Genomic DNA, 19,353 nt, shown 5'->3' with positions numbered 1-19,353 from the left:
ATTACATCATTCATCAATATAATATTAATTGCTGTTAGAGCATTTCGGGACAATACATACAACTTTTTTCATGAACGTTGTAAACAACTCTTTTTTGGACTCAAGTAAACAAAATATTGAATGATTTAACTTTTGTTATCACTTTAAATCCACAGACAACAACAGCACGCGTAACTACTTTTTATATGATACATGACCAACATACATAAACAATGTCTGCAGTTTTGGTTACTCTTGACAGCTACATTCGCATGTTAATCATTTTAACATTTCCGTGTTAATTAATCAATGTTTAAAACACGTGCATTTCCATCATGCTTTGAGTTGCTTTACAAAGGTCAGTGAAGACCGCTGTATACAACACGCGGTCATCTAAACAGGGCAATGGAAAGTGGATGATCGTGAAATCGGAACCAAGATAGCTTCCGCCCAACCATTAATTAGGCAAACCGGTCAATTCAAATTACATTGTACGCTAAGCATGTCCTCTTCACCCTTGCCCCTTGTTGAATGGTTGGTCATTCACGATTGCAAATGATTCGACACTATGTAAATATATCTCTTTGCACACGGGTTAATTATCGTTATTCAGTTTTTTTAGTATTGTTCTTTGAGCATCATAGAAATAAGTTTTCTAATGTGTGAAAAGCTATTGCTGAATTGATATGCTTTATGTAACTTTTTTCACCGTTGAAAAGCATGTATGTAAAAAAAGATTTTCAGATGATATGGTCAGTAATATCCAAAATTTTAAATGGAAGAAAACATGTATGTCTTTACTTTTTTGAATATTTTTGCAGGTATTTTGTTACGGTTTCCCAACTGCATTTGTTTGTTTTTTTCGATGTTTTTTTTTTTTTCACGATAAAGTTTTAATTATTGTATTACAAGATTAACGCTTGTATGTATTATAAATAGCAAAACAATATGTATATTTATGCATGCCCTTAGTTTGTACACGACAAAAAGATACACAATCTTATATTTGTCAACTCTAATATCCCCATTATGCGTTTTCTGCAAGATTCGCTCGGGACGGATACAAATAAAGAAATACCGCTGACGGCTTTTCGAAGATGGCGAGTGTAATTCGATGGGTTCCACAACATTCCGAAATATCGCTCAACATACCGGAACTGTCCCGAAAAAAACAAAAGTTTTTGGAAAAATTCAGGTTGCAGAAGGTTGCAGAAGCGTTAAATTCAGACACCGATTTGCCCCACATCGTTGAAAAGATTCACCAAAACAATTTTGGTGTATCAAACAATTGTGAATTTTGTATGAACTATACGGAGACCCAGTCAACGGAAGGTTTAACGCCTAAAAACTGCTAATAATAAATACCCTGCACATCACCAACTCCTTTAATGATGGTATCTCCCAAATCGTTGTCGATGTTGATTCGGCCGATACTTCCGGTAATGTTTTCTGTGTAGAAAAGCTCGTGCGTTCGTGCATTGAACGCTAGACCGTAATGTCCTCGTCTCCCACGCTACAAATAGATAACGTACATGGCTAATAAACTATTAATTAGTGGGACAATCGTCAGAAAATGGTGTATACATGTCAATTAGATCTGGTCATCGACAGATTTACCCAGACAATAGGTTAGAAGAAATTCTGATTGCCGCAAAATGCCGTAAATACTGTCTGAAACGTCGAGACCACAACCATTAAACAACTCCGATTTATTCGAGTTAAAGATTCTAAACGTCGGTTTGTTTTAAACACTATGTAACACAATTTGGATCAAAGTTAAACATATGTAATCTTATACAATTTTTCACAATGTTGATAACACTTTATACGATAATATCTCCAAATAATCAATCCAAAATAAAGAAACATTTGTATTAAATATTTGATATTTGAACTTCAATGTAACTCTTTAGACAAAACCTAGAAGCTTTGAAAGGTATGTAAACTATTTATGACTTGGAAGACGCATTCATATTCTCAGTTTTGAACTTTGAAACAGACTGTATAAGCCGCGCTCTGAGAAAACGGGGATTAATGCATGTGCGTAAAGTGTCGTCCCAGATTTAGACTGTGCAGTCCGCACGGGCTTTTCAGAGACGGCATTTCCGCTTTATGGAATTGTTCGTTTAAGAGAAGTATCTTCTAAACAAATAATCCAGTCTGGGCGGAAAGTGTTGTACTTGATTAGCCTGTGCGGACTGCACAGTCTAAATCTTGGTGGACACTTTACGCACATGCATTTACCCCCGTTTTTTTCCCAGAGTGCGGTTTATTTCAATCACTGTAGCCATAAAACCTGAAAGCACTGCGACTCCAGAGACACGTTGGTCAGCGACATGTCCGGCAGATTGACCGGATACTGACATATGGCGTCCCCTATCCCGTACATGTGACTTGGAATAGTGAAACCAGGCTCAACTGGAAAGAACAAAAACAAACTGGAAACCAAGGGCTGTTTTTAGTAACCTAACAAGTTGTTCATAAAATTGTGTTTGTATTAATTTAAGTTTCCGATCTGTGCAATAGCCATTTTATTTGCGAAACATAATTATCTTCTTGGTCCTTATGAATAAAGATCAAAAGTAAAATTTTAATATGAGTCATATTCAATTGAAATATTTAGATTTAAGTTCCCTTTTCAATGTCCCAAGTATTGACTTCAAATATACCAAAATAAGAAATATTATTTATAACAAGAGAAACACTGTATGGGGCAAAACAAATTGCATGAACTACCGTTATATATAAAGTGACAATTTAGTCTTGAAATGTAACGAAATTCACGGAATTCACTTACAATATCACTTAAGAACTTTACGACTATGTGCCCTATTCTACCTAAACAAGACACTCCGTCCTCCGCTAGCCGGTGTTTCTCACCGCACCTGCACACTGGCCCGGCCAGGGGATCGTTAATGCAGATCTGGGCACACCCTTTAGCGTCACACGCCGCTGCAGCAGATGAATATAATATCATTACATACTTGGCTTTCTATAGGAAGTTTCAGTGTTCGAGGTTTGTTGCAAACACATCGGCACACCGATCCAGACAGAGGGTCGTAAATAAACAGATTTGCACATCCTCTTTGACGTCATACGACGCTTCGCAGTAATAAAGACATATTAAGTATACAGGTATTATTGGTTTATAAATAAATAACTTTCAACAGGCATAGTCACTGTGTGTCCGAAGTTGATTTTCTCACCGCAACCGCACAAGTTGCCGACGTAGTAGGGCTTGCTAACACCGAGCTTACCACTTCCGTTGACGTCACAAGCCGCGACAGAGTTAAGTTTGATAGCTCAAGTGTGCAGCCTTTGATTGCATGCATTTCAAATAATATCCATTCAATAGTCTGTCTCTGTACGCGTCCATGTGTCTGTCGCTCAGTTTGTATATTCTCGATAGTTACATATATTCTATACTTCTCGTTTTTTATTTACATTTAATGAAATACGAAAAACCTTCAACAGTGTTTATAGACGAATTTAAAGATGTTTCCTTTTGTTTTAATAGTAAAGTAAATGTAAAACTACTTTTAACAAAATTTATTGCGCCGAACTTACAGCTGTTTCTTATATGTCCCAATTAGAAAAGTTTACTTTTTGGTGTGAAAAGTGTACCAAGATATGTTTGGTCGGGTCTTAAGATGTTATAAGATTTGAGGGGTTGGATGTCTCACTTAAAGGTGTTTCTGGCGTATACCGTGGAATAAGATTAGTGAGTGGGAACTGTTTTTAACCTATGTGTTTATGATCGATTGCACCGAGAGCCTTAGACTTATTGAGATCCTCTTGAGTCAGTTTCTCGCGTAGAAACAATACTTAATGTCTCTGCAGACGTTATCGAAAACGATCGAACGGTGGATCGGACCCGGGACCTCCCGATCACTTGGGCGGAAATCATATCCACTAAGCCCTAACAGGTCTTTTTTATTATAGTGTCACCCCTATTGAAAGGGCCAGCCAGTTTTGGCTTATGAGACATTTTTGGCGTGTAAACCATGTACCTCCCAACTCCTATCAATATGCCAGGCGCCAGGCGGATAGAAGTCGGTAACCATTCATGTTTAACGCTCGCGGCTCACGAGTCGGTCATATCGGAACAAGTCCCATGACAAACATCCATCCTTCGACAAACGCTCCCCATGGGGCTCGAACCTTCGATCTCCCGATCCCGAAGCGGACGCCTTATCCACTAGGCCACGGCCACTAACAATTACAGGTGTTTCCATACTGTCTCGTCGCACATAACACTAACAGCGTTTTACAGGCTGTCGAGCGGACAACATATCTACTACGCTACCGCAACGTCAAAGCTTACAAGTGTTTATAAGTTGTCGGGCGCACACCTTATCTACTAAGCTACCGTAACCTTAACACTTACAGGTGTTTCCAGGCTGTCGGGTCTCGTCATACATAACGATGCCATCGGGAACGTAGCCAAGTTGGTAGTTTATCTCGTTGTTTCCGGACAACTTGTCGTACACGCGCAGATGGCCCTGCATCTGCTCGGTCACAAACACATATTTCTGAAACGACAGAGTTTGTATTGCGTTAAGTGTCACCAAAGAATAACCCATGCAGTGCGCACAGGCTAATCAGGGACAACACTTTCCGCATAAATGGATTTTCGTTTAGAAGAACTTCATTGAAACGAAAGTTGAATGAAAGCGGCGAGTATCGTTCCTGCTTAGTCTGTGCGAACTGCACAGGCTTATGTTTGGCGACACTTAACGCACATGCATTAAGCCCCGTTTTCCCAGAGCGCTGATCAAATGGATAAGCGGCAAAGTTATCGAAATAGTTAAATTCGATGGTATTTGTTTCATAAATGAATTTTCATTTTAATGTAAATGTTAAAAATACATGAAACTTCGATTGCAGATGCTTATGTTTTTGGGGTTAACATTCACGTTTATGTCACTTCATACGGAAGTTGACCCGGAACGAAACGTTAAAGGAAGTTTCATCGAAAATTGCAGCTTTTTATACAATGTGTGACCCCTCAATTCTCATTGTAAAGTAAATCATCAAACTGAGTGGAGGGTTGAGGTTAGCAAATTTGATACAAACATCATGGCTCCCAGTAATGAATAATGTTTTCGAGGGTAAAACATATTCTGAACTCAGAAAGTATAGTTACTACCGGTAAATACTAAGCGTATGCTATCAATCAGCTGTAAAATAAATATCAGAAATAGATTCCTAAAATGAAATCTTTTCACACAATCACAGTTTTAAGTGTGAGTTATCAAAACTTATTTTTTTTAATAAAGATTTATTGATACTTTATATTTTGTATACATTATGAGCCTCGAATGCGTTTTTAATGCGACAGCCTTTATTTACCCGCGTACAATTGACTTTTGCAACTACTTCCAATTTAAACTTTCCTTACATTCAAAGGGACTACGACCACAACTTGTAAAAAATATAAAAGCTGCAACAATATGTTCTTACGTCGTATACGGCTATTCCAAAGAAGATGGTTCCCGCCTGATGGGCGACAACTCTTCGGTTATTTCCGTTGAAGCCTGCGCACTCGACCGTGTCCTTCTTGCTGTCCACCCAGTATAGGGTGTCGTCTGAGAAGTCGATGGTTATGCCGCGCGGATGCTGAATGTCCGTATCGACTATCACGTGACGGTTTTGTCCGAACAAATCCGAAACTTCGATTTTCGAGAAAGCTCCGGTGTCGGTCCAAAAAAGATAGCTATAATGTAATGAATACATAAGTGGATAATAACCAGTAAATCGTTCTCCTTCATACAAAATATACGCGACATGACTTTAAAGGCAATTGTCTTGGTGTAATGGGTTGTTCGACCTTCAAGTCTAAGGACACCAACGTGCAGGACATCACAGAACGACAAAACAACGCGTACAAATAGACAATTACGACATATGTCTTTCTACTGTTTTGCGTATTGTTGCATTCCTTTTCTCCTATGCCAACACGAATAAACCTTAATTGTCAAATCCCGTTCTTATTTGTCGTTCGTATTTTTCAATACCTCTAAATGTGAAAAGGAAGTCGTAATCGTTAATTTGCAGACACAATGAATAATTATGTTATCGTATATAACCTAATAATACAAAGCAAGTTTACGGCAACCCGACATTTATCACAATCCAGCGAAATATTGATCTTCGTACAAAAAAAGAAAACTATGTTAAGAGCTAATTCAAATTTAAAACAGAGAATTTATATTTTTATTCATCAAAGACTTTGTCCTTATTCCCTTAAATTAACTGAAAGAAAACGAACTCGCATATTGCACATACTATTTTCGCTATTAACTTGATCAGTGCATTGTTTATGAACATAACGACACTGTCAAAATCGTGAATTTAAGCATAGGGCTAATTGCCGTCATTCAGACCAAATACAACATTATCGATTTTAAACTATTATTCAACAAAGAAAAAATATCAGACCTGAAAATAATATAATAAAATATAATTCACATTTCTGAGGCAACATATTTGCGAGATCATTTAAACATCGACCTGTTTATTAAAGAATTTACGAGAATTCATTGAAACAATATTAAATGAACGTTGCGTGACGAATAAAACTGTTTCTAATAAAACTCCACCCTTTCTCCGGATGGACGGCGACGCCGCTGGGGCCGGTTAGCCCGTCCCTGACCACGATCTTGTAGCCGGGGTTGGTGTACATGGATCCGATCATGATCCAGTCGTAGAGCGAGTCCGCCCAGTAGATGTTGTTGGAGATCCAGTCGACCGCCAGCCCCTCCACCATGCTGGACGTTCCCGTGAATAGGGTCTCCGTCTCGGTGGTGCCGTTCAGTTTAAGACCCTGTGGTGATGATTAGATATTGGTATTGGCGAGGCGTAGAGAATGTTGGCATTGGCGAGGCGTAGATAATATTGGTATTGGCGAGGCGCAGAGAATATTGGTATAGGCTAGACGTAGAGAATATTGGTATAGGCTAGACGTAGAGAATATTGGTATTGGCGAGGCGTAGAGAATATAGGTATCGGCAAGGCGTAGAGAATATTGGTATTGGCGAGGTGTAGAGAATATTGGTACCGGCGAGGCGTAGAGAATATTGGTATTGACGAGGTGTAGAGAATATTGGTATCGGCGAGGCGTAGAGAATATTGGTATTGGCAAGGTGTAGAGAATATTGGTATTGTCGAAAGAAGAGCTTTTCATGCGAGGCTTAGAGTATATTGGTATTTGCGAGGCGTAGAGAATATAGGTATTGGCGAGGCGTAGAGAACATTGGTATCGACAATGCGTAGAGAATATTGGTGTTTGCGAGGCGTAGAGAATATTGGTATTGGCGAGGCGTAGAGAATATTGGTATTTCGGGGCGTAGATAATTTTGGTATTGGCGAGGCGTAGAGAATATTGGTATTGGCGAGGCGTAGATAATATTGGTATTGGCGAAAGATGAATTTGTCATGCGAGGCGTCGAGAATATTGGTATTGGCGAGGCAAAGAGAATATTGGTATTGTCAAAAGATGAATTCTGTCATACGAGGCATAGAGAATATTGGTATTGGCGAAAGATGAATTTGTCATGCGAGGCGTCGAGAATATTGGTATTTGCGAAAGATGAAATTTGTCATGCGAGGCGTAGAGAATTTTGGTTTTGGCGAAAGATTAACTTTATAAGGCGAGGCGTAGAGAATATTGGTATTGGCGAAAGATGAATTTCGTAATGCGAGGCGTTGAGAATATTATTATTGGCGAAAGATGAACTTAATCAAGCGAGGCGAAGGGAACAGTTGTATTGGCGAAATATGAACTTTATCACGATAATATTTTGTAAAAATGTGATTGTTTCAAGATTTTGTCATGTATTATGTTAGATATTATATAATGTTTACAATGCTAATTAGTGAATGATGACTTCCTTTTCACATGACATTTCTATGATATAACATGGTTAAGAGTGGCGATCTACTTTGTTCAAATCACAATCAATTTCTATTCTGTTCTGTTTATCATGCGAGGTGTAGAGATTTGTTAGTATGCGAGAAAGATGAACTTTATCAGGCGAGGCGTAGAGAACATTAGTATCGGAGAAACATAAATGTTATCATGCGAGGCGTATAGAGTATTGGTATTGGCGAAAGATGAACTACATTAAGCGAGACGTAGAGAACAGCAGTATTGGCGAAAGATGAACTTTATTAAGCGTGGCGTAGCTAGAGAACAGTAGTATTGGCGAAAGATGAACTTTAACCTTAGTATTGGCGAAATATGAATTTTATCAATCAAGGCGTAAATAATATAAGTATTTGCGAAAGGCGATATTAATCAAGCAAGGCTTAGAGATTATTAGTACTGGAGAACTATGAAATTAATCCTGCGAAGTTTAGAAACAGACGAGCGCGATTGTATTATCCCATTAATATAATATTACGAAAAATGAATCAGCCACAAATATTGTCAAGAATGCATGAATTACTTCGGTTCCCCACTTCAGCACTGTTTCTATGCTGCATTAAATATGACTACATATTGAAAATCATAGGTTTCTAATAAAGGCGATAAACGGTAAAAAAAGTGCACATTAGCGTTATTAGTTAATGTTAATGACGCCATTTATTTTTGATTTTTTTTGTGATTGTAAAGCTGTTTTTCTTTTTTTTTTCATAAAAAACACTGAAATAAGAAAACAGACAAAACCCCAGAAAAAACGGGATATGACGCCTCGAACGACGGACAAATGGCAGACAGTCAAGTTTACTTTAGCATTTAAAATAAACTGCAAAAAGATAACCTGAATTTTTCTGTTCGTTGCCTCACTCCAGTACAAGGTTTGGTCAGCCCAGTTGTAAGCCAAGGCTTTGAATTGCCAACCATGATGAGGCGCGCTGCAATATAATGACAGGCGCTCAGTCACGCACTGATTCATTTATATATTTGGGTCGCGCTCTGAGAAAAGGGGGTTTATGCATGTGCGTAAAGTGTCGTCTCTGATTAGCCTGTGCAGTCCGCAAAGGTAATCAGGGACGACACTTTCCGCATTAACTGGATTTTTGCTACATAAATATTTTATTTAAACGAAAATCTCATAAAAGCGGAAAGTGTCGTCCCTAATTAGCCTGTGCGGACTGCACAGGCTTATCTGGGACGAAAATTTACGCACATGAATTAAACATTTTTTTTTTCACAGAGCGCGGCTCATTTATATCTTATAGTTTTATTTACTATAATAACAAAGATATGATGCTACTGTTTCTACTTATATATCACAATATAACACCATGGGCATCGTTTTGTCATACGATAGCGTAATTCATACTTATATTGCTAATTACTGAAAATGGCGTGCCAAGTATCGGAAGACATTCCCTTGTTATGAAGGATATTTATTTAAGCAAGCGCACAATAAATATCCCGGCCCTTTTAATAATTTTCTTCTACTTAGTGACATTGTTTAATACAATGTGAGTTGTATTGACATATTAAACGCTGTAAGTTAAATCTGTGTTTATCTTATACATTTCCAATCATTTGTTAACTTCTTTTTGTCAATTACCGCATTTACGTACTGTTATGTCTGTTCTGTTCATTTACGTACACGTTAACTTATTTATTAACGCGAAAGTTCCACAATTTAGGAAAAAAATACTTATCTTAAAATAACATTTAAAAATACAAATGTTCAGACTTAATCAGAACTAGTTGTCTATTACGTTTATGAATTTCAAACATATGCACGTATTTATAAATTTTATTTTGATTTTGATCATTCCATATTTTTCATTGTTTGCATATATACTTTAAGGGTATGGCGATCAGGTAGTATATATTTGTAGCTAAATAACATAATAAATTATTATCTTTCAAAGTGTAACTAGTCTCGGATAATGTTTACTTTTTCAAAACGTTATATAATTAAATGACGAGTAGACACAGATAGCGTCATGGACTCCGGCATTCATCGTCATTGAAATGTTAACAAAAAGATGTTTTGACCGACCATATTAATAGGTAAGAAAGCACACATAAGTTTAAAGACGACTTTCACTCTTTTATCAATTCCCGTTATTAATGTATGTCTGTCGAAAGAATTCATTTATTTTCAAAACAAAGTCATTATTTTAAAGATTCAGCATTTAAAACTATGGGATAAAAGGCCTCTACTCACCTGATATGTCTGACCTGCACATTGCCGCTGGGAACCCATACGGTCGGGTCGCCCTCGATACCCACAATCCGAGACACGCCGATCTTCAGATTCGGGGTTTGAGCCCAGATCAGGTTGCGCGTATGGCGGACTGTTACATGAAAACATGCATACACATATGTATAGCTATCATTTGAAGTCATATGATTGAAAATTATGCATTTTTTTGTTCTTTACAGTGTCATTTTGACGCATTTTTTGTCGTATTGTTTTCAAGTATTTGACGATGAGTAGCACATGTTTAGGTCGCATATAAATTATTTTTTGTTTCACCCCCTCCCCCCCTCCGCTACCAAAATTAAATTGTAAACATTATAAGCATACATTTAACTCTTGAACGCTTACAATATATTATATATTCATACTTTGTGTGTGCCTGTAATTCATGAAATACCTTAAAACACAACATTAAGAAAGCTGGCGATGCTTTGTATCTATTTTCCCTGATTCAACTACAAATAGTGTCCGTTTCGTGACGCGATATCTTCTTAGCTTTCTTGTTGACATTTGAAATGTGCGTGTACATTAAGCGCATGATTTTGCTTAAAATTCTATATAAGAATCGACATTCACAAATTTGGATCATCCAGGTTACGTTTTTATCTAAAACCGCTTACCACACGGAGATTGAGATGTTAATTGGTTATTTTGTTACTCCTATTGTTGTTGTTCAACAATTTAACATATTTTTATAAAAGTTAAATTAATTTCTCAATATGCATGAAGTATTTTCAATAAAATAGTCAACTCAAGTGACCCTGTTTCTCAATAAATATTCAGTGCAATCCAAGCAATCCAAAACAGGTACAAGGTATGAACAAAAACTAGACAAAAAGTTCAGAAGTGGTACCAGCGAATCTTCAAAATTAAATCTTGATACAATTGCAAATACATTTTACTTGTACAGTAAACAACTAATTCATGTACTAAACTTGTTCACTTTAGGAAATTCCCATAATTCTTTGCAGATTTGTTTATGCGACACATTGACACAAGTTAATGTTCTGTAACAAATACGAGAAAAATGGTCGGACTCGGCCGCATTTTATTAAATTTATTTACAAACGGAACAGAATAGCTTCTTTTCCATCGATGTTTATCCGGCGGTTTTCGAACAACAAAGTTCAAAAATTCTCGCGAGCCTTTTGATTGTCAAATTTCAAATAGATGCTGATCAACGTGTACGTTTAACTCAAAATTCTAATTATATAAGTGCTTCTCTTATTGTGGACAGTTTGTTTGTTCTTAGTTCATTATTCGAATAAGGAATAAGAACATGTAACCAACTTACTCAACTGGCTGTTTTAGTTTTATTCTGAAAGTCAAAGCTTATAATATGTTCTGCTTGAAATAAGACAATAATTACGTTTCATGTTATATTTTAGATATTACTCGAATTTAAAAGCTTTCGGTAGCGACGGTTTTGTTAAGAATCAACTTTATTGATACAATTTCGTTGGCACCATTAATAATATACTAACTTGATGCATATTTAAATATAGCCTGTGTAAAATTCGAAAATTAAACAAGTACAGTTTCTAGGTTTCTATAGAAAAAGTATCTCTATCTGTCTTTACTTTGAAATGTTCCGTGCAAACGCCATTTAAACGGGTATTATTTTCTTTTAAATTAAAATCTTTTAATATAGTTTAAATTGCATAATTATGTTGGTGTTGATGCTGTGCGCATTGCAGAATAGTTAATAAATATAGAATTAATTTCAGATGATAAAAACATCATACATACTTTCGTTAGTAGTGCTTCGAAAATAATTTTAACGCATATTATATATGAAAATATATATAGTATGTAATATGTTATTTTTCATAACGCAAATTCTTCGACGACCAAATTACAAAAAACTTCTGCAGGACATATTAAAAATTAATCAATTTGTCTTAACATTTGACTTATTTAATAACTGTTAAGTCTACTCTCAGTTATCCGTATAAACGTCTATTCATTCATATTTCATTATCTATACAATTAAGGGAGCATTTTTGCTAATAATTTATGCGATCTTTTTCACGATAATGCATGCTTTTATTTGTATTGTAGTGTTAATACCGTCTATGGTTTATATCAGAATTCGATTTAAAGTGCTGATAGCTCAAATAAGACATGAATTTATATATATTTGATTTACATAAAAAAAGTTATCCGTTATATGCACAGGTCTTCAAAGGAGCACACTTACGCGGAAGATATATATTAAATTCAACGCAAATGCATACCTCCATTGGTTGTGTTTGCTCCATAAAAGATAAAAATAAAACACAGAGACGCAAAACTAGTAAAAAATTCCATAATTTGCATCATGTCCACATTTAGATCGACACAAATTCACACGCGTAAACTAACTAAGTTAAAACAAGGAAACAATAAAAAAAGGAAAACTTGAGCGCGAACCCTATTGGCACAAAAGCATTTTCTAATTACAACTGGTAGTGCTTTACGGAAAATTCTTAAGTAAACAATGAGTTATATTAAATACTTCGTTTCAATACTTAAGGCAGTTTACATAGTTGGATTTTACTCTGAGCCAAAGCGCCCTTTCCATAAGTTATGCCAATTAATTAGGCCGCATATAACGGAAGCCGTCAATTGCGCAGCGATTTGCTTATAAGGACTTCGGCTGATCGTACAGCCTAGCACCAGTTAAAAAGAGTTTCTTAATTGGCCGAATATGTGTATCTATAACAGAGCGTGTTTTGTTATTGTGTTAAATCCTATCTAATGACTCTTGAAGAAAGCTCTTCTACATGTACCGGAAAATTCGATCATGATAACTTGCTTCGGACGGCAACCATTAAGTATTAAGTTTAGCCATATTCGCAGTGGTTTTTAAAGGGGGCCTTTTCACGTTTTGGTAAATTGACACAATTAAAAAAATAGTTTCATATTCGAAAATTGTTGTATTTTTAAATTTTGTGAGGAAAGAGTAATACTGAACATTTACCATGCTCTAAAATATGCATTATATGCATCTTTTGACGATTTAAAAACCAGAAAATTATAAAGCGTTGCAACGCGAAACGATTGAATAATTTGGAGAGTTCTACTGTTGTCGATATATTTTGTGATACTAAGAAGATTGCTTATATAAAGTATAAAATTCATAACTATTTGTATTAGCACGGATGGCCGAGTGGTCTAAGCGATAGACTTTTACTCCAGGGGTCAGTGGTTCGAGCCAAGTTGAGGGTTACTTTTTGTCTTTCTTTATTTTTTTCTAGTATTATTTTACTGGAGCTTTTAAGTTTCAATCTTTTAAATGTATCAATATAAAGCATTTAATGACAAACTTCAATACATGCCAAAATCTGTGAAAAGGCCCCTTTAAGTTTTGGAAAGGTAATCAAAAAGTTAATGGACAAAATTATTTTCATGAAAGGTTTACACTTGTTAAGATTCCTTAAAATCACAATTCTATTATATTACATTGTAACAGATATATTTACGGTGTTGATAATGGGTTTTGTTGCTGATCATATATAAGTCATGTAAATAAAATCAGATATAATTTGCTTACTTTATCTATGGATGTTTTTGTGCAATTTTTAGCTGCATCACACCTATATAAACAAGCAAACTTTAGAACGGTGCATTTATAAACGGTTAATGATGCAATAAATAACATGTTATTTACTTCAATAACAGTGTTGCATGTTTTTTCCCTCAGAATTTAATGAGTTAAATCAATATCAATGTCAAAAAGAAACTACTTATGTAGTACAGTAAATTCTTTGTCTCAGTAATTTATGAGCAACAACCAGTATCAATGTTAAAGTGACACTTTTGATATGAATCAGTAACATCTTTGTTAAATTATAAAATTACATAATTTTCATAATTATTATAACCTATGTTAATTTTATTACACTTGTGTATTTTGCATTTTGAAAAAAATCAATTGTATGCTTAAGAGCTAATAAATGTTATTGGTGTTGTTGTCGTTATGTTAATTCGTGAGTTGAAACGTTCTCGGGGTTTTCGTTTTTTTTTTTAATTTATTTTTCTATCAAATTTGTTATTCTGTATTATATTGGTTGATTTTGTACCCAATTTTTTTTCGTTATCAAATTTTTTTCGTACCCATTTTTTTGGCATAACTATTGTACTCAAAATTTTCGTTCCCATTTTTTCCGTACCCAAAATTTTCGTAACCTCATACACAATTGTGGTGATGTAGATAAACTTAAATTGATGCTTTTATATCCATCCTCTTTAAAAGCATCGTCACACCAGTACTGTCAGTACTTTGATTATTTTTAGTTACGCATGTGTTCTGTCATTGGTTACGCAATCAGTTATCTTCATTAAACTTTCAGATTGCGATTTCTGATAAAGCATTTTACTTTTCATATGAAATCTATCCAAAGGCGATAAATGACAATGGCTAATTCACAAAATATTTGATTCATCAATTAGTATAACAGTTAAATAAACCGTAGAGAGTCGATGTATCAAGAATAAGGTGGGGTGTTGTAGCCTTATGACTGAATTGACACATTATGACAGTTTCTATAAAGATAAACAGCATCACTTTATACACTTATTTTCCCTTTTTGTAATGTAAAATAACAGCAAGAAATAAAATATTATGAATAAAAGAAAAATGATAAAACATGTACAATATTTTACCTCTAAGCTGCAAAATGAGAATCGACCTTCATTCCTAAGACCGCACACACCTTTGGATCGCGTGGTTGTACCAGCATGGAGAGTCAAGAATTACTACAAAAACAGTCGATATATTCCTTTAATGAAATATATGTGTTTCGCATGTTAGACCTGTTTGTAACGGATAGCCGTCTTTAGCATTAAGCATATTTTTATTGAATCATTATATATTTTGACCATGTTATTAAAATATACTGGATTATATTTATAATTATAATTAAAATCGTACCGTACATTGAATGTTATGCTAAACACTCAATCGTACTTGTATCGGAACACGATGATAACTTTTAAATTATCAATTAGCGGCTGAAGATATAGATTAAATTTTCACATATTTCCAACATAGAGGCATTGAAAATCCTTCATCTACTACGATCTAATACTTCTTCACTACGTAAGGGTGTGGTTGTATCGCGATGAACATTGTTAATTGATGCATTTTTGGTTCGCATAGTTTTCTTTCCTTCACCATTTTAATTAGAAACAAATAAAATTTTCTTTTTCGCATCCAATTTTTTGTAGATAAAAGTAATTCGGTTTAATTAAAAACATCCATAAAAAGAACACATTTATGGTATCATGTTTATGGATTTCAAAAATAAAGAACGGGAAAATTAATATCAAATTTAAAAATCATAAGCAATATTTGCAAACATAATTACTTTATAAATTAACTGAAGAAAAATGGGTCAATATATTATTATGTTTGTCTAATTTACCATTTAGAAATGCACATTTATAATCAGTTAAAAATATTCCAACTTTTAGCAACAAAGGGGGTATGGTTATTAACATGTCATATCCAAAAAACGAAACGGTAAATCACCTAACAATTTGCGAATGAATGTAAAAATTTGTTACGGTCTAAACATTGAGAAATATGGGTTGAATACCTTAACTGAATACTCGTGTTATCATTCCCCGTACGTTAATTCGATATGTGTCTGATTACAACGTTAAATATAAGAAGGTTTTAAATTAAATCAAATGTTGTATCAGTCCCTGATATTAGCGAACATATCAAATGTTACAACTTGCAAGTATTTGTTTATTTATAAAATAATAACGAAGCTAAAAAAATATGATAGAATTGATTTGATATTATCGTTTTGCTAATTTATTTTTAAACAAACAACCAACTGAAATTAACGGCTTTACATACTATTCTTTACATTTGAATGATACAAGGCTTTTTAGACTATTGGGAATTCTAGTTCTAGTCGACTTTTGATGATAATTATATAACTTGTGGCTAAGGTAGAAAGAAATATAAGCATCATTTTGAATGAATGCACAATTTTTTTCATCGCATTTAGAAAACAAAAGCATAGCAATTTTCAGTTATAGTTATTATTATCAAAAAGTAACATTTATTTAGAAGTATTTAATGCGCCTCACTACTGTACACAGTAAATTCCACGTAGTATTACACACACAATATATTTAAATGTTTTCAACTAACGTATTTCTTGACGTTAGGTATAAAGACACATTTTACATTGTAACAAATGCAAAATACATCTTCAATGATAAAACGGTATAACAACATTATTCATTTTTTAATTAATCGGAATTGTAACGCGCCAAACTACTGTACACACCTGTTCTCCTGCATGTTATAAATTTAAATAGTATTACATGGGCAATATATTTAAATGTCTTCAAATATACAATACAATATGCCTTGAAGTTAAGTATAAAGACTAATTTTACATTATAAAAAATGCAAAATACTTATGTATTTCGAATTATTTCGAAATTGTTTAACGATAACACTGCATAACAACACTATGTAATTTAAATTAATCGGAAAAGAATTCCAAGTTGCTTTTAAGTCACCAGTACACGAAAGTCAATATTTAATAATTGTGTAGAAAGCCTGATCACATGGATAACACTTACATCTTACAAGTCATCTAACCCATTGCTGGTGATATTATACAACTTTAGTTTCGTGTTGCCTCTAGCGCTGTTGGACACTGCCAGCCTATTGCCATCCTTAGACACACATATGTTGTTAGCAAACTTCATATCCACTGGGTAGGTACCCAGTATTTTACCGTCAATGGTCAGGTGCACAATGGAGTCTTTCCTCATACTGCACACCAGCACCGAGTCACCAGGCCCTACACAGGCACCACGAGGTTCCTGTATGTTCTCATTAGTGACCGCTCTAGATGTGCCCTTCGCGGTGTCGTATATGTACACTGTGTGAGCGAACCTGTCAGTCAGTACCAACGTATTATTTGACCGGACATACGTGCACATACTCTCATCCACTTTGTACGTCTTCATGGTAAACGTCAGGAAGTGATCAAAGTCTGCCTCTACCCCGTCCACTGATAGCATTCTAGCAGGACGGGGATCATCGTACGTACCCACGACCATGTGAGATGGAGACATGCAGCATACAGAGTAGAAATTGGATGATGTTCTGATCTCCCTGGTCGGCCTGATGATATTGTGTGTACTCTCAGACAGGGGCAATACTACTTTACCATAACCAAAAGTTACACACAGTGCATCATGAGACAAACATACTACGCCGTGTGGGAAAGCCTTGAATTTGTACGGTGTTCCAAGTCTCTGTAGGCGCTCATCCAGTATGATACATTTCCTGTTCATGTCATCCACGGCTACCAGTCTCTTGTCCGGCAGGAAGGCCAGTTCAGTGAGGTAAGGTTCCCACTCATCATCATCTCCAATCTTGTGTACAGACTACAACTTCCGGCGGCAAAGCCCGTTACTACACGAAAGAAGGACATCGTCACTGACGTGCAGCTACAGTTCAAGCACATCGAGAACGCAAAGAATATAAGTAACATAGTTACACAATGATGAAATGAATGCAAATAACCACAGTTGCGTCATGAACGTATGGGACGTAGTGGACTAAGTCAAGTCATGAACGCAAGTAACGTTATGAACAAAAGGGGCGTGAAAGACGCGATAAATGATTTCAATGTAGTTAAGCTAGCGTAAGAAACTTTTTAGCGTAAGTAACGTAAATGATGGTATACACCTAAGGGGCCAAAGTAACGTTATAGTCGTCATTTACGAAAGGGTAGTATTGAAACTGAGAAACGTAAGTTACTTAAGAAACGTACGAAACGAAGAAAACTTAAATAACGTAGGGAACGTTACTAACGTTACACACGTTATCAAGGTAGTATTCAAGGGTGTACCTGTAAGTATTTAAAGGTAAGTGAGCGATAAAAGTAATGTTAGAGACTTAATAAACTTAATTAGGCATAATACGCTTAGAAATATTGACTTGATAATAATATTAATAGTAATATTTTGCAAAAAACTATTTTACAGTTTATTTGTCCAAGAACTTCAGAAAAGTAACAAACATAATTTGTATAAGAGAAACGTTAAATTAATGTATAAAGCTAAGGTATCAACTTATTCTGTGGCTGTTTATGATATCAGAATCTTTATAAAAACCAAATCGAGCGTGAGGTGTTGGGTGCTTTTCTCAAACGATGCGCTAGTTATAAAACAATATTCCGTCTATCCATTTCAATTTCAGACCCCCGGGTCGTGCTTGCTGTCAGTGGACCGCCTGGCGTCACATTTTTGCTCGGTCGCCACCTCAGATCTAGAGAAGATTCGAGCCTTCTACTTCTGGGTCTGTAATAATATCAGGTACGTCCTGGCGCGGTTTTTGGTCTACCTCGAGTATTTTGGTGCACCTCTGAATTTTGGTTCACCCCCGACGCTTTGGTTCACCTCTGAATTGTTGTTCGAACATGGGGTTTTGACAGCACATCTGACGTTTGGTCTACTTCTGACTTTTTATTCCGTTTTGAAATTTTGGGTTCACCTCTATGCCAACTATTACTCTTTTGGTACATTTCTGTCTTTTTTGTTCGACGTTTAACTTTTGCATCACCTTGGACGTTTCGAGACCTAACCATGGCGTTTTGGTGGACTGTGTTTTCTTTTCCGCCTTTGCCTTTTTTGGTACACAGCGGATTTTCAAGTACATCTTTTGATCGATTTCGTTCGTTTTCTGCAACAGCATGCCTAAAATGACTATATTTCGAAATTTTGCTTTTTATGCCCCCGGATCGAATGATATTGTGGGAATATTGTTTTTGGCCTGTCTTTTGAAATATTGAACATATCAACTTGATATTTGGCTTGCAAGTGTATCTCATGGAGCCGCACATTTTTAGTGGTGAAAGGTCAAGGTCATCCTTCAAGGTCAAAGGTAAAAAAAAGCGGCGCATTAGGGAGCATTGTGTCTCTGACAAACATCTCTTATTTAATTAATGTCTGTAATGCTAAAATACTATGTTGGACTATATATGTCGGTAATAAAAAAGGGCCCCTCTAAACCAATGCTTTTGAACATAAAAAACAGAAGAAAATATGGATATTGGTTCAATCTTTTATGATGTTATACATATGTTCAATCTGTTTATACACAAACGGAACTTTATTTCCAATAAATTTCTTTGTCAATGCAAACTAGCATTTAATATTTAGTGTTCGTTCGCTC

The 19,353-nt window shown here is 35.4% G+C and overlaps 2 protein-coding genes across 2 annotated transcripts in view; both read right to left on the bottom strand.

Moving 5' to 3' along the window:
* Positions 1-12,518, bottom strand: part of LOC127868318 (low-density lipoprotein receptor-related protein 4-like) — a 28,113-nt gene extending 15,595 nt beyond the window's left edge. The window contains exons 1-9 of the mRNA XM_052409967.1: positions 12,392-12,518; positions 10,119-10,248; positions 8,745-8,838; positions 6,582-6,805; positions 5,443-5,695; positions 4,367-4,511; positions 2,818-2,931; positions 2,276-2,397; positions 1,345-1,492 (exon numbers count right to left, since the gene is read on the bottom strand). Of these exons, the coding sequence (XP_052265927.1) occupies positions 1,345-1,492; positions 2,276-2,397; positions 2,818-2,931; positions 4,367-4,511; positions 5,443-5,695; positions 6,582-6,805; positions 8,745-8,838; positions 10,119-10,248; positions 12,392-12,476 (1,315 nt within the window). The 5' untranslated portion in view covers positions 12,477-12,518. The remainder of the gene's footprint in view (positions 1-1,344; positions 1,493-2,275; positions 2,398-2,817; positions 2,932-4,366; positions 4,512-5,442; positions 5,696-6,581; positions 6,806-8,744; positions 8,839-10,118; positions 10,249-12,391) is intronic.
* Positions 12,519-16,065: 3,547 nt separating this feature from the next.
* The window catches only part of LOC127868310 (uncharacterized), a 525,576-nt gene continuing 522,288 nt past the window's right edge, over positions 16,066-19,353 (bottom strand). The window contains exon 4 of the mRNA XM_052409951.1: positions 16,066-16,916. Coding sequence (XP_052265911.1) covers positions 16,749-16,916 — 168 coding nt within the window. The 3' untranslated portion in view covers positions 16,066-16,748. The remainder of the gene's footprint in view (positions 16,917-19,353) is intronic.

Source organism: Dreissena polymorpha, chromosome 2, assembly GCF_020536995.1.
Source record: "Dreissena polymorpha isolate Duluth1 chromosome 2, UMN_Dpol_1.0, whole genome shotgun sequence".
Classification (NCBI taxonomy): domain Eukaryota; kingdom Metazoa; phylum Mollusca; class Bivalvia; order Myida; family Dreissenidae; genus Dreissena; species Dreissena polymorpha.
This window is presented reverse-complemented; position numbering and strand designations above follow the sequence as displayed.